The following is a 26,367-nucleotide window of genomic DNA, read 5'->3' on the forward strand; positions in this document are numbered from 1 at the left end:
ACAGCAGGCCAGAGACTGGCCCGTAGGTAGGAGTGTGCTTATGTTAGTCTGCTGCAGTATTGCTCCGGTTTGAGAGGCTGCACATGAGGCTGAAGCTGTGGCAGATGGTCATCAGCTTACCTGTCCTTAACAGGGGTGTGATGCAGACAAAAATGCAGGATTCATTGGGTCAGGGGCAGAGCAGGCTACCTTGTGCCCGATTCAGTACCCACCGCGTGGGGAACTGCGCTTCCCCGTGCTGGTCCAGGAGTGATTCAGAAAAGCCACATTGTTTTCATTGCTTTTCAAGTCTGAAAGCTGGTTTTGTAGAGTATGAGTAGGAGGGGGAATAAAGTCATAAGCAAAATACCTCCCAGATGGAATAGTTCTCAGAGGAGCTCTGGGGTTGTAGCACAGATGCTTTGATGTCTTTTGAGAGAAAGGACCTCGCAGAGTCGGATTTTCCTTTGGCATTACCAGGTAGATTTTTGCTCAGAGACCTTCTATTTATTTATTCCTTGACTATTTCGTACCTCCAAGTGAATTATTGGAGATCTGTGAACTCAGCCTGGAGAAGATGGGTGCATTGTTTGAAGACAGTAATGTTTATATGTTGCATATGATGTACCAGGCCATGGGTGTCTGTCTCTATGTGCAGGACTGGGAAGGTGCACTACGTTATGGGCAAAAAATTATCAGGCCATACAGGTAAATATAAGACTCTCTTGGTTTTAGTGCTCTAAGTCAGTAATCTGAATAATTAAGACAAGTTAGGGCAGAAAGCACTTCTCTCAGTGCATGTTGTATAAACATGCTACCCATGACATCACTCCTTGAAAAGGAATGTTTAAATGCTGGGCCAGATTTCGTTCCTGTCAAAATGTAGTCTGCAATGCATAGCAGGGGGTGACAGCCATGCTTTGAGTTCTCAGGCTTGTACCATCTTAGGGACTGTGCTAGTTCTGCTTAGGGTTTTTAATATCCTGATGACTTGACTATACCAGAGCTTGGAATGTCATCTGCAGTCAGTATTTTTACAAGGCAATGGAGGCAGAGCCTGCTGTTGCTGTCCCCTCCCCGTTCTTTCTCTCTGCAACTAGCGCAGTGGTCACGGTTGCCGGAAAGCAGAGACTTGTCCTAGGGCTGGGGAAGAGGGAAGAGGGAACAGGGGCTGAGGTCAGCTCCTGCACTCAGAGACTGTGGGTGCCCTGGTGTCTGTGATTTCCACTGCCCTACAGCTGGAGGCCTGGGCAGATGGTGCAGGCTGAACTCCCACTTGAGGCGGGGCAGCACAACAGCCTCTGCATGGAAAAAAGTATTCTCTCTGATAAGTTTTTCTGTGTTTTTGCAGTAATGATCCTGTTCATTAGAGCCAGCCAGTTAAGTGCTGTATCTGATCCTGCCATGAATCTCCCAAGCAGATTCTCATCTTGAGACACGACAGCCTTGCCAGCTGGGGGGAGCACAAGTAAAGCTCTCCCTGTGGAACAGATGCCAGCATAAAGTCACAGATCACTTGGCAGAGAGCAGCGATACAAAGAAGGAGCCAACATTCCCCCTCCCGGGGGCTTAGTACTATTTATCTTTCCTGGGACTTGCCCAGCTCCTCTGGCTCTGAGCCTGGCATTCCAGGTCAGCTCTGCTGAACCAGGCTTTGCTAGCTCAGCGTGTGTGCGTCCAGACTGGCCTGTGTGCTGTACGTGCTGCTGAGGGCCCTTGGCTTCCCAGTAAAGAGCAGCTACTGTGGATCAGGCAGAGTTGCTTCTGCAAGAGTAGGGTGGCTCCACAAACTCGGAACAATGCAGTCTCTTTCTGTAGCTAGCTAGATTAAAACTAGTGGCAGAAAGTCTTTGCCATCTGACAGCTGTTGAGAGGCATATGGTAGTTTCAGTTCAATTCCCAATTGACAGCGTCCCCATCCCAGACACAGTTGGCACTGGCTCTTGGCAGTCACAGCAGAGGGGACAAGTGGTGAATGGGTAGGGGGGCAACGAGAGGCAGCTTCTTGCCCCCTGAGGGAAGGCTGGGAGCTGTGAAACTGCCAGGTTTGATAAAGCTGCATTTCTTTCTCTCTTGCAGTAAACATTATCCCTCCTACTCGCTGAACGTTGCCTCCATGTGGCTGAAGTTAGGGAGACTGTATATGACGCTGGAGAACAGAACTGCTGGAGTTAAAGCCCTGAAGAGGGTATTTATTTCCTGCTTTCTTCATTAAAAATACCAGCTCAGGCATGGGACCATTGAAACACTATGTGCTGCTCTGTCAGTGAGCCTGGCTTGGTAGGAGATGCACCATGTGTTAGTGCATTTGGTTACTGGATTTTTGGCTCAGCTTTGACTTCTGCAAAGATGCAGCACAGGTCTGTTCTCATGTAGGGAGGGCTCTTACCTTTCCACAGAGAACTTTTGCTGCAGCAGCTGGACAAGCATGAGACTTAAACATCTGTGATATGTTCTTTACTGGGCTGGGGCTGTATTAGTGTAAAAGAAGCAAAACTCTAGCTTCTCCTCACTTGCTCGGTAAGGACAGAAAACACTGCTTGGCCCTTAGAAAAGGCACAGAGTGTCTGATCGAAGTTGGGGATTTTGATATCCAAGTTAAACCAGGCATGCTTTGGGTGGTTATTTGTTCTGGAACCAATTGATTTTTAAATAGCTGAAGGGAATTCAGTGCATCTGGTAATGCTGGAATTGGCAAGCAGAGCACTTGGTTTCCCATTCTTCTTCACGGTTTTCACCGGCACATTTCTTATCTTTCTTTCTTGTCCTATTTTTAAATGAGTCTGTACCAGGCTGCTGGACTTTTCTTCCCCTCTTGTTGCACAGAATTTTTAGCTTCTCATGCATCAGTGACTGCTGTAGCATGTAATAACCTGGTGTAGATGAGCATGAGTATTTTTTTTCTTCCTTTTTAGATGCTGTTTTCAGCCAGCAATAACAGAGCTACCCAGCCATGGTGAAAGAGGCTACAAGAATATATGCTCTACACTTTTAACTGTTTAAAATTAGCATAGGTTTTCCTTCACTGTGGTGTTAAAGCTTTGACTAAAACTGGGATTTGTGCCAGTAGGAACATGGGATGGGGGGGGGGGGGGAGGTTTGGGAACTGTAGGTAGGTGTGTTGGCATAGTTAGCTTCCTAACACAAACATTTTCTAATGACTCACTTCCAAAAGCTGCCTACAGGAACTGCCCAAAGTTATCCCAGCCCCTGATGTTTGGGATTTAGTGGAAAAACAAAGCCATTGTTCTCTGTCAGTTTGCAAGCAGCTTGCCCAGAAGTCCATCCTTTCTTCTTGTGGGCAGGAGGGGGAATGGATTCATTTCTCACTGCTGCTGAGGTAGAACCAAATGCTCCTGCTGTACTCACTTAAAATCATCATTCCATAAAAGCTTCCCAAGGTAAAAATTGATAAACAGGCTGAGGGCTAGGCTGCTGCACTTGCTCACCTTATCACTCTGGTCTTCAGATATTCTCAAGCTTACTCCACACTTGTTTCTTTCACTCCTATCTACTGCATCCTTTTATTGTGTCTGTTTGCTCTCCTTTTCTCACAGTGTGGATAGTGCAGGAAAGCACAAGTCTCTTAGAGCAAGCCACTGGTGAAACCACAGGGAGCTGGGCACAGCAGCACGTTTGAATCTGACAGGGTCTCCCTTTTGCCTCAGTGGTTGCCTGAGCAGTTGCTCACTTTGTAAAGCCCTTGGAGCCAGAGGAAGGTCTGAAAGGTCTCTGAGGTGACCTAATTGTGGCCTTCCAGTATCTGAAGGGGGCTACAAGTAGGCTGGGGAGGGACTTCTCAGGATCTCAGGTGGTGATAGGACTAGGGGGAATGGAGTGAAGCTGGAGGTGGGGAGATTCAGGCTGGATGTGAGGAGGAAGTTCTTCCCCATGAGAGTGGTGAAGCCCTGGACTGGGTTGTCCAGGGAGGTGGTTGAGGCTCTGTCCCTGGAGGTGTTTAAGCCCAGGCTGGATGAGGCTCTGGCCAGCCTGATGTAGTGTGAGGTGTCCCTGCCCATGGAAGGGGGGTTGGAACTAGATGATCCTTGTGGTCCCTTCCAACCCTGATACTGTGAAATGCCTTAGCACCATTTCTGCAATAGGTCTGCTTTCCGCTCCGATGGCCACAGGACAAATTGGTAGGAACAGAGCTCTGTCTGATGCTGGCTAAGTCCTCTGCCAGAACGTTACCCACCCCACTTTCAGTTTTCTGTCCTGGAGCTGGTTGCATTCAAAGTAGTTTTGTCAGGAATATCATTTTGAAAGGTGCTTTGGGATCCTTTAAGATGAAAGATTCATTCTCTGAATGTAAACCCTTTATTACTTAGTTTTGAATTTCATTTCATTTCCTACTGGGTTTATGACTACAAGGGGACAAAAAGTAGCTCGAGGTGTCAGACTGTTTCAAACCTCTAAAGAGAGTATTTATAGCCTGGTGTTATATAGGAATCAATTGTCTGAATATTTTTTTCCCTTTCATAGGCAATTGCCATCATGGAAGTAGCACACGGGAAGGATCATCCATACATTTCAGAGATCAAAAAGGAATTAGAGGACCACTGAGCCTTTGAATCTATGCAATCCTTCAAACCTTTATTTAAAAAGCCTTGTTATGGAAACCTTCAGGAGTGCTTTGAAAAGCGGTAGAGTATGAACACAGTCCTGTCCTATAATTGGAATGACAAACACACTTAGGCCTTGCAAAGTGTCCCTACCTTCCACACATCTACAACTGCCTTTTTTCTCCCCCCACCTCCTTTCCCCCCTCCCTCCCCCCCCCCTTTTTAAGGAAGCATCCATGGTTTCTTAAAGGTTATACCTTTTGACAGCAGAAATGGCCACCTTTTTCCTTATGGATTTTAAGGTGTATCCCTATTTGTGTAAAGTAAAAATAAAGTGGTACACTCACACTGGGTGCAGTAGTCATTTTGGTTTGCTGTCCCTTAAGAGAAAGGGGAAATGAAGGTGATGAATTCTGCACACTGTGCACCACCACCACCCTCAGGTTAGGCAAGATGTTGAGTTGCTGGAAGGTGTTCAGAGAAGGGCAACAAAGCTGGGGAGGGGTCTGGAGCACAGCCCTGTGAGGAGAGGCTGAGGGAGCTGGGGTTGCTTAGCCTGGTCACTGTTAGAGGACACAGAGCATCTAAGCCATTACAACCTGTAAAACCTTCTGGACCAAACCAGGCACAATGTACCCCTGTTTATTGCTGCCTACAACTACCTGAAGGGAGGTTGTAGCCAGGTGGGGGTTGGTTTCTTCTCCCAGGCAAGCAGCACCAGAACAAGAGGACACAGTCTCAAGCTGTGCCAGGGGAGGTTTAGGCTGGATGTTAGGAAGTTCTTCATAGATAGAGAGATTGGCCATTGGAATGTGCTGCCCAGGGAGGTGGTGGAGTCACCATCGCTGGAGGTGTTTAGGAAGAGACTGGATGGGGTGCTTGGTGCCATGGTTCAGTTGATCAGATGGTGTTGGATGATAGGTTGGACTTGGTGATCTCAAAGGTCTTTTCCAACCTGGTTTATTCCATTCTATTCTAGTCACTGTTCCTCCAGTCAGTTTGGCTGCTGGCCCATCACTGCTCCTGGCAGGTGGGAATTCATCACTCTAAGGACTGGGAGCTCAGCACATTCTGTTCAGAGAACACTGACACCTACTTCAGGCTCAAAGGCTTGCATAAGGCATGAATTGTGCAGCTTGTGGCTCTTTAACCCCCTTCACAAATTAGAGTGTATTTGTTGCAGAGGAGAGCTACCTTTGCCTCCAGTGGATTAAGACTGTTGTATTAATACAGTAATAGAGGAACAAGAGCATTTTCTGAGGAAGGAATATAGGACTTTGCCTTCTCTGCCCAGAGGTAAGACTGGAGAATGTGTTTTGGTTTTTTCTCCCTTTAGATCAATGGCAGGAAACTGTTTTTATGGCTAGGGGAGGAAGAGGAGAGTGAGTGTGGCTGTGCACCTCCAGCACCAAAGCTGAAATATGTTGCCACTCCTAAAACTATGTGGCCACTCCTAACAGCTTGCACAGCCTACGTAGTACAGTGGGACAGGGAACATACCACCATTAAAAACTTCACATTTTCATTCTGGTAAATGCTGCTCTGCAAATAAAACTGCCAGAGACCAGGAGTTTGTCAGCTCATTTTGCTGAAAGTTTTCATTGCTCTCTAGGCAGCTGGAGTACATAGAACTGCACCAGATCCTGTGCTGCCAGAAAACTCTGTCCAGTTCTGGAGTTCTGGGCCCCTCAGTTTAAGAAGGACATTGAGACACTTGAAGGTGTCCAGAGAAGGGCAACGAGGCTGGGGAGAGGCCTTGAGCACAGCCCTGTGAGGAGAGGCTGAGGGAGCTGGGGTTGCTTAGCCTGGAGAAGAGGAGGCTCAGGGGAGACCTTATTGCTCTCTACACCTCCCTGAAGGGAGGTTGTAGCCAGGTGGGGGTTGGTCTCTTCTCCCAGGCAAGCAGCAGCAGAACAAGAGGACACAGTCTCAAGCTGCACCAGAGGAGGTTTAGGCTGGATGTTAGGAAGAAATTATTCATAGAGAGAGTGAGTGCCCATTGGAATGTGCTGCCCGGGGAGGTGGTGGAGCCACTGCCATTGGGGGTGTTTAGGAGGAGACTGGATGGGGTGCTTGGTGCCATGGTTCAGGTGATTAGGTTGGACTTGATGATCTTGCAGGTCTCTTCCAACCTGGTTTATTCTAACACTAAAGAATCAGGTTAGCCTCCCATGAGCACCAGTAAGAGTCCTGCCCCTGTGAAACTTGGCTTTATTTACAGAAGGTTCTTCAAAGCTCGCTGGGGGCCTGGCTGAGCCTATCAGTTTAACGTGGGAAAGCAAACCAGGGTAGATGCAAATACAGACCCTCAAGCTGGTACAGGAGAGAACACAAGCAGAGGTTTCCTTGAAGAAAACAAACAACAAAAAGGATTTTATTGTTTACTGTGAATATGAAGGACAGCTTTACCAAAAAAAAAAAAAACAAACCTTAGTGACTGAAGACATTCTTATATGCTTTTGGGAAGGATGAGAAACTATTTACACACAGGCAGTGAAATGGGTTAAAAAAAACCAACCCCTGGTTTCAGTCCATTAATGCTGAATAGAACTTTATAAAAACAGAGAGGAAGAACAGTGCAAAAAATACTGTCAAAGGGAATCAGTTCTATACATGAGATAAAACTGAAAAGCATAAGCTTATGTACTGATATGAATAATACATTAGAATATAAAATAGCATGCATAGATTTCATTCTTTAAAGGCTTTCAATAGCATACAACTGTTCTGCCATTCAGCCCGAAGAGGAAGGAGCCAGGGGCAGGAACCGCTGTCTTGTTTCTCTTGAAAACGTGTTCCATGCACCCAGGTGGAGAGACTCAGAGCGCTGTTTTGTGCTGAACTGTCATGTACAGAGTTACAGAACAAATACCAACAGGAAGCATCAGAATACTGAATTAAAACAGGCCAGTAAAATCCAGTGACATAAAAACCAACTTAAAACATGTGATTTCAATTAACACGTCCCACACAATGCTGTGTGGGCACATTTACAGTCACCTGCGTATGTAAACTTCTTTCCTTTGTAAAATAGCCACCAAGAGGTACTTTACCAATGGGGAAAACATGCTTTCCATGTGGAGCAATCTCAACAGGACCACCATCTGAGGAACAATGTTTCTGGCACTAGAGATTTAGATTCTTTTTAAAGACTGAGTAGCAGCAAGAAAATACTTTTCTTTAACATACCCGAGAAAGGAAGGTCTTAAGAGACACAATGTACAATGAAGGTGTGGAGCTTCACCAACAGAGGATGGTGTGGAGCTTCACCAACAGAGGATGGTGTGGAGCTTCACCAACAGAGGATGGTGTGGAGCTTCACCAACAGAGGATGGTGTGGAGCTTCACCAACAGAGGATGGTGTGGAACTTCACCAACAGAGGATGGTGTGGAGGCCAGAGGAATACATACATGGTTCCTAAAGAAAAGGTGATGAGGCTCCTGGAAGGTGGATCCAGCAGCAGTTACCAAACACGGCAAGCAGGATGTAACTTTGGCCTGGAGAAGCCCCTACCAGACTGGCTGCCAGCTGTACTGGAGGCTGAGCACCCTCTTCCAAGTGCATTCATATTAAGTGTCAACTACCACCCACTGTCTGGGGCAGGCTGTGACCTCCAATCTGCCATGGAACTCGTCTCAGAGAAGCCTTCCTGGCTGCCTAATCAGGGAGTACTGCCCCTGAAATGTCAGGAGCTGAATGTCCAAAACATTTCAGTCTGTACCAAACTGATTTTCAACACTAAAACAACTGGGCACCATGTTCATTTGAGGGATCAGCTGAAGTATCAGCCTTTCCTCTGCTGGGATGCTTCAGTGAAAGCTGATAGTTTATTGCTGACTTCCAGATCGGCCCCCAAAAGCAAAGCACTTGCTGTTGCAGCGTGTGGGAAGCTCTCAGTGAGGGTGCACAGAAAGGACAAGAAACAAAACTTCAAAGAAATGCCAGCCAAACAATGGCTGAGAGGAACCAACAGAGCTGTAATCTAAGCTACTCTAAAAACACTGACAAAATTTATTTACTTTTAAATCTATAAACACTGGTGGGTTTGACCTGTGCACTGAATGTTTTGTTTCACACTCCAACAATAGTTTTATCTATGGTTAAGGATTAATCTTCTGTTGTTTGTCCAATAGCCCCAGCAGCTGGCTGTTCCCTTCCTCAGATCACAGTCCCTGCAAGCCAAGGCTGTGTGTGTAATGTCCACTCCTCTAAAGACTTGGATGGCATCTGTAGCTCCCATAAGCACCAGAAAACTCTCTAGAAGGCTAAGAACAAATGGGGGACAACTGCCTTTGGCATTTTGATTTTGCAACCTTTCTCTTGTTGGCACCAAATCTCGACTCCAAACTCTGTATAACTTGGACTATGCATCAGCAGCTTTACATGCATTTCTCTAGCAGGGTGGCCAAATGATATTTTCTTGCAGTGCTTCCCTTTCAGGGTCAATTCTGGTATTTGCTCTTTCAATATGATACATCCAGTATGATGATGCATCCTTTATTCCATGCAGTGAATGCCTCCCCCCCAGCTCTCTGGCTGCACAGCATTCTTTTCCACAAAGGAAAGCAGCAAAATTGACTTCTCAGTGATGCATGAGAGCTGCTACAGCAGACACCAGCTGCAGAGATGCTTCCACTTTCTGAACATACAGTTCACAAACCTTTAGCAAGACTGACAACAGCTAATTCAGTCATCATCTCCTCCCAGGAGACCGGTGGGAAGCCAGCTGTTGAGACTGCAGCCTGGTCAGTAGCTGCTGAATTTCCCCCGTAGGTTTGTGTGTCACAGGGAAGCAGGAGATTGCCCCTCAGCAGTTACTTTAGAGTGGCTTGTGGGTTACACAGACAGAGCAGCTATTGGATCAAAAATTAAACTATTAGTTTAAAATGAATGCTGTTAAAGCATGAGACTCATTCTTTGCCAGCCTCTGTTTTGCCATTTGCATTCCTGTCTCTGTAGAAAAAAAGTGACTTTAAAAAGCTCTTGAATTCATGCAAATATTTAGTAGTATTTGTAGCTGAGGCTGCAAAAGTTAAGTGGAACAGAACTGCCCTTCAGTATGCCCTTTATAAAGGACTGCATCAGTAATAGGCTGACTGAGTTCTCACAGCTCTGTCTCCTGCCAGCTGGAACTAGTTTTGAGGAAAGGTATTTCCAATAAAGCTAAGCATTTAGGTTCCCTATATAGCTGTGTACGACAGCTTCTGGGGACAAGCTGCTTCTTCCCTCAGGTACTTGAGGACAAGAGGTGCCGAGGCAGCTCTGTGGGGGATACCCACAGCACTGAGCAACATCAGAACTCAGCTGTCATCTCTCCCATCCCTGACCAGAGAGACAACAACAGGCGTGAAATGTTCAGACAGTAACCAAAACTTTGATGCCAGCAACTTTAAGGCTACCACTGCTAAGAGTTTAAAGGGGGAAAAAATATAGGAAAGAAAGGGGCAAAAAAAGGCTGCAAAATACAGATGAAGAAGGGACCAAAAGGAAGACCTACCCAGGAGATTCCCAAGCCAGACTTTCTCACTCACTCCAGGTTTTCTCTTAGAGAGTGATGGAGCATGGGCAAAATGTGCCAGTCTGCAACATGGATGCTCTGTGAGAAGACTGCCTCTATCAGGTGTATTAAAGATGCAGCTCTAGTCATTGACTCTTGATGCATCTTTGCAAGGATTTCACTTCAGACTTTACTCTAAATGGATGCAATTGGTCTCTTGGAACCTACCCCCTCTGTCATGCTTTGATGCTGAAAAGCCCAAGCAGCTCAACAGCGTCTCCAAACTCCTCCTTTTCCGCTTAAGGACTCTGCTGTTAAAGTCTGTGTGACAGAAACTAAACAGTACTGTTGCTTCAGTCTCATGCATTTGTTCCTGCTCTGACTAATAAAATTGGATGCAAAATGCATTTTCCTGTCACTCCCTAAAGGTTAGGAAATAGTGCCCAAGGAGTTTTGGTCCGATAGAACTACAGCAGGTTCAAAGTCAGACGGTTCCAGTTTTTCCCTTACAAGCCTGTATCACATTTCAATCCTAAAACACCGGTTTGGTTGCAGCCTGGGCTGGAAGGGAACCTCTGAAGACACACAGCAGCCCAATTCACTTCTGGCATGAGCAGATCTGGTCAAGATAAAAATCTAGCAGGGGAAAAAAAACCACCACATTGAAGGCAGATGAAAGGAAAAGTTTAAAATTACCATTCTTTGAAAATGAAAGGGAAGCAGTGAGTCACGCTGGCCTCTATCTACCACACCAGCTACATCAGGAGTTAATTGCAAATGACTGTTTACTACATGGCCACTTACTTGGCTCATTAGTAGGCACTGACTTAATTTGGAAAGGATTTTCAGTGCTGTGTTGCAATTGCTATTTTTGCAAGACACTTAGGATGGTTGATTTTTTTTCCCCCCCTTTCAAATGCAGCCCTTCACCTTCTCTTAAACTTTCCTGCGCTCACGGTAGGAACAGGAGTAAAATTGCAGCTAAGGAAAGCACAACAGTGAGGCACAGGAACAAGATTCTTTTCCCTCCTTGCTTCCTCCTTCTTCTGTCCAAACGCAGCAATGGGACTTGACAGCTCCGAGTTCGAACTTAATTCGTCGTCAGGAAATTATTCAAAAAGTTCTAATGAGATAACTAATTTAATACCCTTTGCTTCAAGGTTTATTCCTTGGCTTGCTTCCCAGATACAAAGCATCCCTCTGCAATTATCATGCAGATGCTGCTGAAAAGACTTTAAATGGTTGCTGTGCTAATTTAACAAGAGCTATGTTGGCATTGGCAGAAGAAATGAAGAGGAAAACAGGCTCGCTGAAAATTCAGCTGATCCCTGAATGGAACATGGTCAACATACTAACAGCTAAATAACTTTCTGTGATGTGTTGGTAGCTGGAAGTCTCCACCAGAACTCAGGTCACCTCGTTAGGCCTGTACTGCAGGGAAGCAAATCAGCACAGCACAAATAACACTGAAGAAACATTCTGGTGCAGAGCTGTAGCCTGGGCTCCCGCTGGTTTGAGGAAAAGGTAGGTGTGCACGTCTCTTCAGGGCTGAAGGTCAGGGCTTATTGGCTTAAGGATTTGTATACTGAGCAGGGGTTTGGAGGTGGGGATGCAATGGAGAAGCAATGGTGGAACTAAAAGATGATAAAAATTACCTGGGAAAGGGATACCAAGAAAGCTGATTTCACCTTGACAGAGTAACTGCATTCCCCTGCGTGCCCCAAGAAGATGCACAATCTCCTCCTCCACCCATGGAGATTTCTGAAACGGGATGTGACCCTGGGCAAGCCTATCCAACTTTCAAGTTAGCTGTGGGGTCAGCAGGGCTGGGACCAGAGATCCCCATGGCTACTCTCTAGCCTGATCCATTCTCTAGCAACCCGACGGGACTGCAGTCCAAGCAGGGCTGGACTGTTTACAGGAGAGTGGCAGTGTGCAGGGATGGGAGAGGACTCAGTGTGAGGAGGGTGCTGGGCCATCTCATTTAAACGACACTATCACCTGGAAAGGTTGGACCAGCTGATCTTTGGGGTCTCTTCCAACCTGGAGTTCTGTGATTCTGAACTTCAGGGCAGGAACTTTCCACCTTTTACCCCAGAAACAAAAGTGCAGGGAGTCCCACCACAACTTGCTTAACCCACAGAACCACCACAGTTACCTGAAAGATTCATTCACTGACTTCACCCTGCACTGCTTCAACTCACACAAGTCTCCTCAAGGATTGCACACAGTAGGAAAGGCCTCATTTAAAAGATCAATGTATTTTTTTTCCCCCAAGGGCTAATCTAAAACCATAATTCTTGTGGAATTTGAGCAGCTTAGCACCCAAAACTCTCTGCTCTCACAACATCCCGTGTTTGAGCCCTATGGTACGTGACCTGCTGCATGTACTCCGGTCTCCTTCCTCCATGACCGTGTTCCCCTGAGCTTCCACTTGTACAGAGTGGTAACTGATACCTAGCAGCTCTCGTTTCTACCGTGGAAGCCATGCATCTGGGTCCAAAATGTTCTTTGCAAGAGAAAAAGCCCACTGCCAAGTAACTGTTCATTTCAGAAGCTGTGTGGCAAAATAAAAGGCAGTAAACCTAGCTCTACAAAGGATTGCTTTCCTCGTGGACATGTTACAATGCAGACCAGTCACGTCAAATGTGGTTCAACTCGAAGGTCACTGTAAGTTTTACAAGTTATTAAAGTAATTCACAAGTTATTCAAAGAAAAAAATAAATTATGTCTTGTATAAAATAATCCACTGGAGGCTCTAGTATAAAGAACAATCATTCCTTACTCTCAGGACAACGTTAAAAAGTGCAATATCTGCACACAGTGTTGTCAAGGCAGTTCCCCCTTGTGCATCAGTAAGGTTCAGTCAGATCCACAGAGCTGGGTGTGGGATGTTTGGAAAAGATTAAATAAGTCTGGAGTTTTGCAGGAACTGGATGAGCACTTGATAGACAAACTTGTACTGGGCTATGGTCTGTATCATAAACATCCTCTGCTCCCGCAGGTGTCTCAGCATCACAGGAACATCCACTTTCTGTAAAGCAGAGAGAAACACACCCAAGGTTGCAGGCTCATTAAATTCATCAGTCATTGTCTCAAATACCAGTTGTCTGGCACAGAGAACTACTGAATGTAATGAATTATAACCAACCAGAGAAAAAAACCCAGCATTTTTCCCCCCACCAGCTTTCATTTCAAGGAATGTAACAGCAGTCAGGTTATGCCCATCCAGGGCTTTCCTCACTAAGGCTAATGGGAAATGTCTGGACTGATGTCAATGGGCAGATGACCAAGGGCCTGTCTTCCAGCTGTGTGCCACTGATTACCTCTCAGCAGACCACCAACAGGACACATAATGCAGTGTGGCTTCTTTTGGAGTAGTTTTCTACTACAACATAGCCATTTTCAACTTTGTAAGATGAATCTATCATATTCTCTCACACTAAAGGCTTAGATACATCAGGAAAGTCTAGTACAACATTCCAACAGCCAAGGTTATATAGCTTGCTTCAGACTCTGAGTGCACAAACAGGAGCCATGTCCACCTGCATATTGCCCTCATATCTATGCTCAAACTTATTCATTGAAGGAGGATCTGAGGGAGTTTTAAAGCAGCAAGTAGGCACCAGGATCATAGGCACAAAGATCCCTTGGACAAAATCAGCAGTGCAGGCAAATATACTGATCCTTCCACTAAAGGACAAGGGAACACATTGTCACCAAGAGGTCCATACACTCTTGACACCTGACCTCCCACAGCCAAGACTCTGCTAATAAATAATAGGAAATAAATCTGTAAAAGTGAAACAAGGAGCCAGTATCTGCAATGAGTATTTTGCAGACTTCAGGCCAGCATAGGTCCATTGTCATCTGTTGAATGTCCAACTAGCAGTTGGGACACATGAGTTATTCTCCCAGGCTGCACCTTCCAGCTTAGTTTCATCTATGAGAAATTCATGCACATGCCCTGGAAATGCTCTGTCATAGGAAATTAGAGCACACTAAGTGGGGACAGATCAGGAGGTCCAAGGTGAAAGCACATCCTGTACCTCATCAAACACACTGGGGCACAGGCACCCTATAATGGCCCAAATTAAAACCATCTGTGACATAGAGGCCCATGAGATGAGGTCAAGTGTTAGAAGACACTGCAAATGTCATTAGGTGTTACCACCACATCTCTGGCCTTTAGGGAGGGAAAAGCCCTATGATGTGACTGCATTTTGTCTGTCACAGCAGCTACGTGAGGAGCTACTCAGAAGTCGCCAAGCCATGAAGCTCAGCTCGCCAGGCTCCAAATCTAAAGGGCATGTAACATGACCCAAGATGAGAGGGACACATTTTCTGTGGCAGCAGTAAATGCAAGCACTAAGACACATGCTCTTTTTGAGGAAGCTCTTAAGCAGTTCAAAGCTGAAGGACAGTTACTCCATCAGGCAACACAAACTGTGCGTCAGAATGCCAGTCGGTCATTCCAGAAACAACAGAAAGACACTTAGCAAGTCTGGGGGCTGAGATGAGAAATGTTACAAGCACGATGTCTGCACGGAGAAACAAAATTAAGACTGCTGCTAACCCTTGGAAGTGCAAGTGGGCAGAGAGGCTGCTTCCATGCACACTGAAGTCTTCTGGAAGGCTTAAAATAAAACTCACACTGCGTATCCATTTCTGTCCACGCGGACATTCATCGTCTGCGTTCTGTGTAAACAAGCCCCAGCTCACAGGCTATCGCTTTCTGAAAACAAGCCCAAATATTCTGCCACATACCCAACAAGCTGTTATGAAAAGGACATCTCTAAAGCCAACAAGTGCAAAGATCTGTGATGAGTAATGCCATCTAGCTTTCAAACAGGTGCAAAGGAAAACCCAAGCTTGTTCCAGTGAACTTGGCTAACTCGGAGAAAGCTGCCCCGTGGGCTCGGATGCTTACGAAAGCCACGCAGGCCTTCGCTGAGCAGAGTCCTGTGCAACCTGATCTCACCTGAGCAACTGCAACAAGAATGCAGGCCAGCTTCAACCTGCACCCTGGCCGGCTTCAACCTGTTCAGCCTGGAGAAGAGGAGGCTCAGGGGAGACCTTACTGCTGTCTACAACTACCTGAAGGGAGGTTGTAGCCAGGAGGGGGTTGGTCTCTTCTCCCAGGCAAGCAGCACCAGAACAAGAGGACACAGTCTCAAGCTGCACCAGGGGAAGTTTAGGCTGGAGGTGAGGAGAAAGTTCTTCCCAGAAAGAGTTGTTAGCCATTGGAATGTGCTGCCCAGGGAGGTGGTGGAGTCCCCATCCCTGGAGGTGTTCAAGAGGGGATCGGATGTGGCACTTGGTGCCATGGTTTAGTAGTCATGAGGTCTGTGGTGCCAAGTTGGACCTTTGAGGTCTTTTCCAACCTTGTTGATTCTATGATGCTATGCACCTATGTGCCTCTCTCAGAAGTTTGGTGCTTGACAGCTTGTTGGCTTTTTCACTGGGCACATAGTGATCTGTGCACCTCAGCATGGACCAGGCTCTGACTTACCTCGGAAATGAAAGGAAAATCTGTCCTACCTATTTGACCTTGCTACTTGTAGTCAGCTCAGCATTTTACTCCAGGTAAGCAGCATCTTCAAACTCACCTCAATTACAACATACATGTCATGCTTTGCTAAGGTGGCATTTGCAAAAAGAACAAATAAAAATGCCACTCATTTCTGTCTCCCAGACTAGAAGATCCCTCTTATGAAAACACACTACAGCTGCAATCATGAGTTCATGTCCCAGTGCCAAGTCTGAAGCAGAAGTTGGTAGAGCAGGATATCAATTACTTTCTTGTTCTACTTGTCTACAGCAGTAAGGATGTAATGATGTGACATATCACTATACAGCAAGTCACTGAAATTCTATCTCTGCCATGAGATAAACAGCTTCAGACTCAAGCAGCTACTGCCTAGAAGCCAGACTGACAGAAGATGTGGGGTATTTGATTGAACACGACTTTCTACCTAAATCTGAAACCTCACTCAAGAGCTCTGGTCTCAGTTCCAGCACTGCAGGCAGACTTTCCAAGAATCACAGAATCACCAAGGTTGGAAGAGACCTCAAAGATCAACCTGTCACCACAGACCCCACGACTAAACCATGGCACCAAGTGCCACGTCCAATCCCCTCTTGAACACCTCCAGGGATGGGGACTCCACCACCTCCCTGGGCAGCACATTCCAATGGCCAGCGACTCTCTCAGTGAAGAACTTTCTCCTCACCTCAAGCCTAACAGAATCAGAATTTCCAGCCTCCTTCCTCTTTCTCTTCATTGCTCACATGTTAACTTTAGTAACTCTGCTTACTAGGACACTTCTGAGGAAATCAACCAATTTGTAAGGATTTAAAGTCATTTTATTTCAGAAAAACACCCCAATTAATCTTGCTTCAAACTGACCCTGTAAAGCTGCTGCAAGAGAAGCAACCCTCTCTGTGCAGAATGCCCTCTCACAAACTGAAAACAGACCATGAGGATTTTTAGATAGAATTTTTTAATGAGGCTTTAATAAACCAAAAAGATCTTGACTTAGTACAATCCACAGCAACAAAGCCCTTAAGGAAAGCTGTCTTTAATAGTAACGATGATTTGCATCATTATTCCAGACAAAAGAATGCTTTAATTAAGGCACATCAGAGAAATCCCTGATTAATGAGCACTACCATCAGCTCTGAGTGAATGTGAGGAGAATTCTTCCCAATGTCAAGGCTCACCCCTATGCTCAGATGTTGAGCTACTGCCTTTAGCTTCACTTGCTGCTTAGCTACTCTGCCAAACAGGTGACTTCTGTGAACCACAAACTAAGGTGTCCAGAACTCCTGCACAGCTATTGCTGCCTGTCCTTGGCACAGCATTAGCAGACAGAGGTTACAGTGAAGCAGACACAACTACACTGATGCTCACAAATCATTCAGGTATGGCTCTTGTAACTATCCAGATTTCCTTTGGCATGCAGAAACGTAATGACTGCTGTGGGAACAGCAGCAGTCACTTCCAGATGCCAGCATGTAAGGAAAGTCAAGGAGGCTAGAGAGTCAGAGCTGTTGTCCCACATGAGTAGGTATTAAACAGCAGTCAGCATAGGAAGTCTGCAGGATTCTCAAAGTATGTAGCTGTGGGTCCTTTCTCTCTGAGCCAGCTCCTTCTTCCCCTTCCTCCCCCACCCCCAAACAAAAAGGAAAGGAAAACAGCATAAATTGTGACATGGAGCTATGTGATGGCTTCACCTCTAGTGAGGCCCAGAGTTGGAGGAGGGCCATCTCAGCTGAGCTGAGCCCAGGATCTCTGGGTGATCTTGTAACTACAGAATGATAAGCTGCTGGGGCGGGGGGGGCTAACAGAACAAAAAACTTACTTTTTGCATCAACTTTAAAAAAAACCAAAACAGTGATGAAGTGGAAAGCAGGCTGGTACCTGCCTGCTTTAGGATTCCCATTTTTGCATGAGCCAAAGCTGCAATTTGCACAGTGCTTTGCACAGAAAGGCTCCCCTTTGCACCTCCCCTTTGCACCTCCTTTATGGTAACACAGAAGTAGGTGAGCATTTCAGCACCTGCACCTAGGCTCCCCTGAATTTCCTGCAACTCATCTAGTGGATGGTAGATGGAGGGGCAGATGACACACATCTGCCACCCCTGCTGCATTCTTATCTCTACAAGAGGTTTTGATCTTTGAACAGTTTCTTTGGCAACTGAAATCCTCAGTCTCGCTAGCTGTCACTTGGAAACTGTGTGGCATATTGTGATTCAAGATGCAAGGTTCTTCCTGGGCAGTTCCCCAGTGTGGTGGCACACAGATGAAAAGCAAGTTGCTACACATGTCACTCTGCAAGTTACTCTGCTGGTGCTCTTAGCTCTCAGCTCCAGACCATATTACTATTCCCCCACATACAGACACAATTTTTTCTTAAGACAGTTAAGTTTTGTTTCCAGATGGGGTTAGAGACAGTACAAGAGAGAGGGAAGCAGCCCAAGGAGTGAAGGTAGAGGGCAAAGAACTAGTTCAAAGGGCAAGGAAGGCAACATCATTCTCTAGCTTCTTTCAGGCAATCCTGGTAAAGATGCTGTTTCTAGACTGTTAGTTAAATACATATATGAATCTGCCAAGTTCTTAAAAGAGCTAAAAAAGCCCTAATTTTGAATACTGATGAAAAATGTGCATTACCAACTTGGCACAAAACTACAAGTAACCTGCCAGGGGAAATCTCTGCCTGTTGCATTTAAGGCTCTTGTCTCTCAAAGGTACTAGAAAGAATAGAATAGAATAGAATAGAATAGAATAGAATAGAATAGAATAGAATAGAATAGAATAGAATAGAATAGAATAGAATAGAATAAACCAGGTTGGAAGAGACCTTCGAGATCACCGTGTCCAACCTATCATCCAACACCACCCAATCAACTAAACCATGGCACCAAGCATCCTGTCAAGCCTCGCCCTGAACACCCTCAGCGACGGCGACCCCACCACCTCCTCAGGCAGCCCATTCCAGTGGGCAATCACTCTCTCTGTGTAAAACTTCCTCCTAACCTCCAGCCTAAACCTCCCCTGACGCAGCCTGAGACTGTGCCCTCTTGTTCTGGTACTGGTTGCCTGGGAGAAGAGACCAACCTCCGCCTCACTACAACCCCCCTTCAGGTAGTTGTAGAGAGCAATAAGGTCACCCCTGAGTCTCCTCCTCTCCAGGCTAAGCAACCCCAGCTCCCTCAATCTCTCCTCATAGGGCTGTGCTCCAAGCCCCTCAGCAACCTTGTTGCCCTTTTCTGGACACGCTCCAGCAAGTCAACCTCCTTCCTAAACTGAGGGGCCCAGAACTGGACACAGGACTCAAGGTGTGACACAGTACTCAAGGTGCTCAAGCACTTCAATATCTTTTAGCTCACTCAGACACCTTAGTCAAGAAAGGCACTCGTGGTTTGTCTTGAGAAAGAAGCTGACTTACCTCATTATGCTCCAAGCACCCAATCATCAGTTCTGTCAGGATAACCACGCCAGTCCTTCCCACCCCTGCACTGCAGTGAACCACGATAGGAGGGTTGCAGTTGTTGCTGCTGTCCAACACACTGTTGGTGTGGCGACGCACAGACTGAATCTCCTCCAAGTAAGCTGCAAGAGAAGATGCAGGTGAGATTGCAAACATCTGTGCACCTAAACATAGAATGGGGGGGGAGGGGGGAAGCATATGGAAGAGTAATACTTGGTCAAAGTGACAATAATTTACCTTTTTTTACAACATAGTAATTATGTGGGACAGGGTGTGCTGAACAGCACTGAACCCAGCAGGTACCAGCTGGGGGTCTGTTATTACTTCAGTGTCTGCTCCTTTAAACTAAACAGTTCTTTAAAAGAATTAAACTCTGTTTTCCCTTCTGCAAATCTCCAGGTCCCCTAAGTAGATGATCCTAGACACTGCTTACATCAGTTCCTGCTATTAACAGGCTGGGATCAAAGTGACAGCCAAGTCCCACTACTGCCTGTCAAAGCCAGTACCAGACAGGAAGCGAGCCTCCATCTGCCTCTTTGCCCCTCCCTGCCTTCTCCCTTCTAAAGTGAGCTAGAATCTCACCTACTCCTCTGCTCAAGGTTTGTTTCTCAACAGCTATGAGCCCTTCTGGGAGCTCATCTTTGTGTTCCCTGAAGCCATTTCTAGAAAGCACATGATTCAGAACAGTTGTCTTGTGTGGCTGTCCTAGTGCTCAGTGCATTCTACTGCCAAACTGCAGAGATAACCTTACATACTGGAAGCTCACTTGGTCAGATAAACACACCATAAACTACAGCTCTGACTCTGACCTCTAAACATCATTCCAGCATAGTCTACATGCATGATAAAGCTGATGGACCTTGCTCAGAAGCATACACCCAGGTGTGTTAACTCTGAAGAGACTTAGATTCCCACCAGCCAGAGTGGGAAGTGAGATCAGAGCAAAGCTCTCCTGTCCCAGCTCATGGTATTATGGCACTGCAGCCTAAGAAGTCCTTTCCACACAGGTGGGCTGTGGCTGGAGGCCTACCAGCAAAACAGGACTATATGTGGTGGCAAACAATGGGACAGAGGAAATGGGGGATGATCACCTTCCAATTATTCCTATGCCCAAACACAGCTACAGGGGTTAGTAGGAGAAACAAAGGATGAAACAAACTAGGAAGTGGACAACAGCTTTGCCTTAAAGGCAGACCCCATGGCATTCCTTTGTCAAAGCTGAAGTGTCATTTTTATCTCCCAACCCTGTGACAGAACTGGGGAAAGGAGGATGCTACTTCCATTAAGCTTGTATCAGGCAAAGGAGAGTGGATCACTGAAGGATGGCAGCTGTGTCAAGACTGAAGTGGAACTAACTGGACCTTGCAGACAGTTACAACAGAGCTACACTGCTGCAGCTGAAAAGCTAAGAGGGCAGGCACCTCCAGCATCAGTACAGCATGGACAGACTCCTTCAGTGGTAACTTCAAGATCTCTGCATCGCTCTACTGTAGCACCAAGGATATAGCTTTAGTTAAATAGTGTTTGAACTCCTGTTGCCTATTATGGTAGTGTTTATTACTTGTTAAAAAGTAGGAAGCAATATTAACTGATAGAATCAATAAGGTTGGAAAAGACCTCAAAGATCATCAAGTCCAACCTGTCACCACAGACCTCATGACTAACTAAGCCATGGCACCAAGTGCCACATCCAATCCCCTCTTGAACATCTCCAGTGATGGTGACTCCACCACCTCCCTGAGCAGCACATTCCAATGGCTAACAACTCTCTCAGCAAAGAACTTTCTCCTCACCTCCAGCCTAAACTTCCCCTGGTGCTGCAGCTTGAGACTGTGTCTTCTTGTTCTGGTGCTGGTTCCCTGGGAGAAGAGACCAACCCCCACCTGGCTACAACCTCCCTTCAGGTAGTTGTAGAGAGTAATGAGGTCTCCCCTGAGCCTCCTCTTCTCCAGGCTAAGCAACCCCAGCTCCCTCAGCCTCTCCTCACAGGGCTGTGCTCAAGGCCTCTCCCCAGCCTCGTTGCCCTTCTCTGGACATGTTCAAGAGTCTCAATGTCCTTCTTAAATTGAGGAGCCCAGAACTGGACACAGGACTCAAGGTGTGGCCTATCCAGTGCTGAGTACAGGGGCACAATGACCTCCCTGCTCCTGCTGGCCACACTATTTCTGATGCAGGCCAGGATGCCGTTGGCCTTCTTGGCCACCTGGGCACACTGCTGTTCAGCTGCTGTCAACCAGTACCCCCAGGTCCCTTTCTGCCTGGCTGCTCTCCAGCCATTCTGACCCCAGCCTGTAGCACTGCATGGGGTTGTCATGGCCAAAGTGCAGCACTCAGCACTTGGACTTGTTGAATGCCATCCTGTTGGACTCTGCCCATCTGTCCAGCCTGTGAAGTCCCCTCTGCAGAGCCCTTACAGGTTAATATAGTGGCTTTGTTTTCAGAAATGCATGAACCAGGCTGATACTCCATTAGGAGGCCTTTAGCATTCTGCATGTGGGTAGGAGAAGGGCAGTGGGCTCAGACCTGCTGCATACGTGATGGAACCCTCTGCTCTTTTACCAACAGGTCCACTGCCTCTGGAATACTAAGTGCTGGCTGCCAGTGATAAGGGCCTCCTATGAAACTGGAGTTGTGCCATATTTCATTAACATCTGAACCTCTCTCACCACATTTGTGTGCAGCCTAGTATCTCCTACACTCATTAGGTAGCTGGGAAGTAGCAATAACTTGCACTGAGAGATCAGCCAGCAAAGGTATCCTATTATTTAACATTTCCTGAGTCTTTAGTACTGCTGCCGTCTCTGATTTTGACTCCTGGTATGTTGGGTCTTTCAGGACCAAAATCCTCAATCACTTCAGCTCCTACCTCTCGAATCCCACTTCTCTCTCCAAATCACAGCAAAGCACAACCTAGTCGAGGCCTTTGTGTACCACAGCAAGAACCATTCCATATCAATCCCAGCTGTGACTAGGGGCAGCGAGTTGAATGCAGCCTGAGCAACCTTTTCCTTGATGTATTTTATCAGGGAAGCTGAAGAAATCTTACATAAAAAGCCTTGAACCTCTTCTGGACACCCATGGTCTGGCCAGTCGGTATACTGCAGATGCCACACTGTGCGCTCTTGTCCAGACAGAAGATGCTTGACCTTCAGACCGGTAGTCGCATAGCAGCCAGAGTCGGTGCGGAACTTATTGGTCACCTTGAACTTCCCGTAGGTGGCTGAGCTGTGCTTGGAGCCCAGTTTAGGCCAGTAACGGTGACTCTTACTTCTTCCTCCCTCCTTAGGAACAGCAACAAATTAAAAACAATAGCCATTAGTTCCTGCAGATATAATTCTCTGCAAACAGAGAGCATAAAACTCTGTAGAATAGAACAGGAACAGAACAGAACAGGTTGGAAAACGCCTTCGAGATCATCGAGTCCAACCGATCACCCACCACCATCTAATCAACTAAACCATGGCACCAAGTGCCTCAGCCAGGCTCTTCCTAAACACTTCCAGTGATGGTGACTCCACCACCTCCCTGGGCAGCACATTCCAATGGGCAATCTCTTTCTGGGAAGAATTTCTTCCTAACATGCAGCCTAAATCTCTCCTGGCACAACTTGAGACTGTGTCCTCTTGTTTTGACACAGATTACCTGGGAGAAGAGACCAACCCCCTCCTGGCTACAACCTCCCTTCAGGCAATAAGGTCTCCCCTGAGCCTCCTCTTCTCCAGGCTAAGCAACCCCAGCTCCCTCAGCCTCTCTTCATAGGGCTGTGCTCCAGACCCCTCCCCAGCTTTGTTGCTCTTCTCTGGACACCTTCCAGCAACTCAACATCTTGCCTAAACTGAGGGGCCCAGAACTGGACCAGGACTCAAGGTGTGGCCTAACCAGTGCTGAGTACAAGGCACAATGACTTCCCTGCTCCTGCTGGCCACACTATTCCTGATGCAGGCCAGGATGCCATTGGCCTTCTTGGCCACCTGGGCACACTTCTGGCTCATGTTCAGCCTACTCGCAACCAGTACCCCCAGATCCCTTTCTGCCTGGCTGCTCTCAGCCACTCTGACCCCAGCCTGTAGCACTGCATGGGGTTGATGTGGCCAATGTGTGGAACCTGGCACTTGGATGTGTTCAATCTCCTGCCCTTGGCCTCTGCCCATCTGTCCAGCCTATCAAGGTCCCTCTGCAGAGCTCTCCTACCCTCTAACAGATCAACTCCTGCCCCCTAGTTTGGTGTCATCTGCAAACTTACTGATGATGGGCTCAATCCCCTCATCTGGATCATCAATAAAGATAAGCCAAGGACTTTCATTTCAAATGAAGCAAAGAAAGCAAAATGAAGCAAAATGAAGCAAGAAGCAAAGAAAATATCCTTTAAAACTTAAAACTCTCAGCCATATAAGAGCTCTAAGTGCTGATGAACTAACCCTTATGGCAAAAGCCAGCTACTGCTTACAATATCTCAGTAAATAGTCTCCTCCTCCTGAAGCCTCTCCTTTAAATGGAAGGAGATTCTCTTCACCAACCCCTAAGTATCTTTTGTTGCCTGGCCTTGGGAACTGGACAGTGACTTGATGTGCTATGGCACTCCCTGTGTTTGCCAGAAGCTAGCAGGCACAGAACTGAATGCAGTGTTAGTTAGCAACATGTGCCAGTTTTTATAGCATAGCACATAGTTCTTGGATTACCACAGGAAAAAAATGTTTTGCTTGGCATAAGAAGAAAAAGATTTCTCTTCCTCTCTTTCCATCTCTCTCTTTCTGGTTTTTTTTTTCCATGGACACTTCTATGGAAACAACAGCTTCTGGTCTCTTTTCAGCTGATAAGAGCGACAATATGCAGAAGTGGCCTTGGACGAGGTGGAAGCCTGTTGTCATTTTAACCAGAAGCAGCTTGGTGCTTTCCATTCCAATGGAAACATCTTTGTTTGGTTTGGCCAAACTGAAGTGGAGCAGGAGGACGTGGGGGTTCTGCCTGCTTCACTTCGGTACTTGCCAAGCTGAGTTTCAGAACGTTACAAAGCACAGTATTAGAGCAGTGCAGGCGTGTGTGCGGAGTAAGAGGAAAAAGGGTTGTTGATAGAAAAAACAGGTTAAGTGGAGTGGGAAGTGATGATAACAGGAGATCTGCTCACAGCAAAAAGGGCTGTAGTCTGTGATTTTTACATACCTCTTCAGCTGTGACCATGGCTATGACATTCACCCCTTGTTCCCAGACCATCTGCCAGAAGTCATGGCACGTGTGTGGCAGAGGCCCTTGGGTAGCAATGTAGTGCCACTCTTCTCCACCTACTGAAACCTGGGAGTAACAGAAAGACACAAAAACCAAAAATACCACCACAGTCAGTGCCCAAATTCTCAGCAGTGTTTGTGCCAGAACTACATTTTCAACAACAGAAACCACAGTGAAACCTTTCATCCTTTGTTCTTCCGCTTTTGGTCAACATTTTGCACAAAAATCATCCTTTTGGTAAGGACAAATCTGGCAAAACACAAACTCTGGTGCTTCCAAGTCCTTTCCTGATGCCCACAAACATAAAGCATTGACCAAAATGTCAGTTGTTTGTCTTGGAGCATAAAGATAGGGCTTAAGTACAAGGAAGCAGCTGACTGACTTCCCTGGGCTGGGTGACAGATCCATGCTGAAAGAAAAACCAGAGGAAGTGCCTATATATATTAAAAAGGCATTGCATTGTTGCAAATTAACACATTGCAGTGTAGAAAGCCTCAGTGCAAAATAACATTTTGCAGGCCAAATGTGAAAAGCCTCTGCTCTTTAGGATCTCCCTGTCTCACTTTCCACTTAGGAAAAAAGACAGTTTCTTAAACAGACTCTTACTACACTGATCACTGCTGAAGACATGGCCAAACTGTCCCCAAGGGATGCCATTATGCCCACACATTGTCCATTACATACAGCTCAGATAGGCCTCTAGCCAGCTAGTCATAAGATCAAGACAGGTTTAATTTAGAATTAGAAGAGAAGAGAAGAGAAGAGAAGAGAAGAGAAGAGAAGAGAAGAGAAGAGAAGAGAAGAGAAGAGAAGAGAAGAGAAGAGAAGAGAAGAGAAGAGAAGAGAAGAGAAGAGAAGAGAAGAGAAGAGAAGAGAAGAGAAGAGAAGAGAAGAGAAGAGAAGAGAAGAGAAGAGAAGAGAAGAGAAGAGAAGAGAAGAGAAGAGAGAAGAGAAGAGAAGAGAAGAGAAGAGAAGAGTAGAAGAGGAGTAGAGTTGAAGAGGAGTAGAGTAGAGTAGAGTAGAGTAGAGTAGAGTAGACCAGACCAGACCAGACCAGACCAGACCAGGTTGGAAGAGACCTTTGAGATCATCAAGTCCAACCTATCACCCAACACCATCTAATCAACTAAACCATGGCACCAAGCACCCCATCCAGTCTCCTTCTAAACACCTCCAGGGATGGTGACTCCACCACCTCCCTGGGCAGCACATTCCAATGGCCAATCTCTCTTTCTGGGAAGAACTTCTTCCTAACCTCCAGCCTAAACCTCCCCTGATGCAGCTTGAGACTGTGTCCTCTTGTTCTGGTGCTGGTTGCCTGGGAGAAGAGACCAACCCCCACCTGGCTACAACCTCCCTTCAGGTACTTGTAGACAGCAAAAAACTTGAAAGAGTGCTTACCAGCAAAAAGGAAAGCCAGATGAATTGATTATTTTGGAAAGTTAAAATGTTCTTCCCACTCAGGCAAGACCTATTAGCCTAGAGCCACTTCTCACAACAAAGTTATAAATCCCGGAGAAGAAGATTTACAACTGACACACCTGTACACATCAAGGTGCTGGCAGACAACCCTACAAGGAACAATCAATAACTGACAGATTTAACCATGCACTGTGTTTGAGGTACAGGCCTTTGAATACACTTCCAGAAACAGCACCAAGTTCTTTCTTATTCAAACAGCTGCTCATTAAGCTGGGATGCTTGTGCTTTGACACCTGTACCTATCAGAGTGTGTGCAACACATTTTTCACTGCCTTGAAACCTCTTTTCAAACCTGTGCATCAGCTCAGGTGTTTTTATTTCATACTATGCAGCACTGTCCTGTTTGAATGATGGTTAAAATCTGCAAGACCAATGCAGGTAGTCTCCTCAGGTTCCTATACTAGATGGGAACAAATACAAACTGCACAGCACTAACCGGCATCGTGTGCTAGGGCTGGGACTGGTCTGGCACTTGCATGCTTGTCTGCACTCCTGGGTGTTGGTATAGAATCACTGAGCTTTGAAAGTTAATCCTGAACTGACACAGTCAGATGATGTGGTCTTAAGAACCTTTTGGCTGGACAGATGAATTTAATCACTTTTTCTTTTCTCTGATGCAGACAGCTATTTC

At 46.4% G+C, this 26,367-nt stretch overlaps 2 protein-coding genes across 2 annotated transcripts in view; one reads left to right on the top strand and one right to left on the bottom strand.

The window, feature by feature from the left end:
- The window catches only part of SMYD2 (SET and MYND domain containing 2), a 34,462-nt gene extending 29,744 nt beyond the window's left edge, over window positions 1-4,718 (top strand). The window contains exons 10-12 of the mRNA XM_054169419.1: window positions 513-687; window positions 2,059-2,167; window positions 4,462-4,718. Of these exons, the coding sequence (XP_054025394.1) occupies window positions 513-687; window positions 2,059-2,167; window positions 4,462-4,542 (365 nt within the window). The 3' untranslated portion in view covers window positions 4,543-4,718. The remainder of the gene's footprint in view (window positions 1-512; window positions 688-2,058; window positions 2,168-4,461) is intronic.
- A 7,915-nt stretch (window positions 4,719-12,633) lies between these two features.
- PTPN14 (protein tyrosine phosphatase non-receptor type 14) overlaps window positions 12,634-26,367 on the bottom strand; it is a 92,956-nt gene continuing 79,222 nt past the window's right edge. The window contains exons 15-18 of the mRNA XM_009897505.2: window positions 24,192-24,320; window positions 22,078-22,312; window positions 18,990-19,153; window positions 12,634-13,073 (exon numbers count right to left, since the gene is read on the bottom strand). Coding sequence (XP_009895807.2) covers window positions 12,945-13,073; window positions 18,990-19,153; window positions 22,078-22,312; window positions 24,192-24,320 — 657 coding nt within the window. The 3' untranslated portion in view covers window positions 12,634-12,944. The remainder of the gene's footprint in view (window positions 13,074-18,989; window positions 19,154-22,077; window positions 22,313-24,191; window positions 24,321-26,367) is intronic.

Source organism: Dryobates pubescens, chromosome 2 (assembly GCF_014839835.1).
Source record: "Dryobates pubescens isolate bDryPub1 chromosome 2, bDryPub1.pri, whole genome shotgun sequence".
Taxonomy (NCBI): Eukaryota; Metazoa; Chordata; class Aves; order Piciformes; family Picidae; genus Dryobates; species Dryobates pubescens.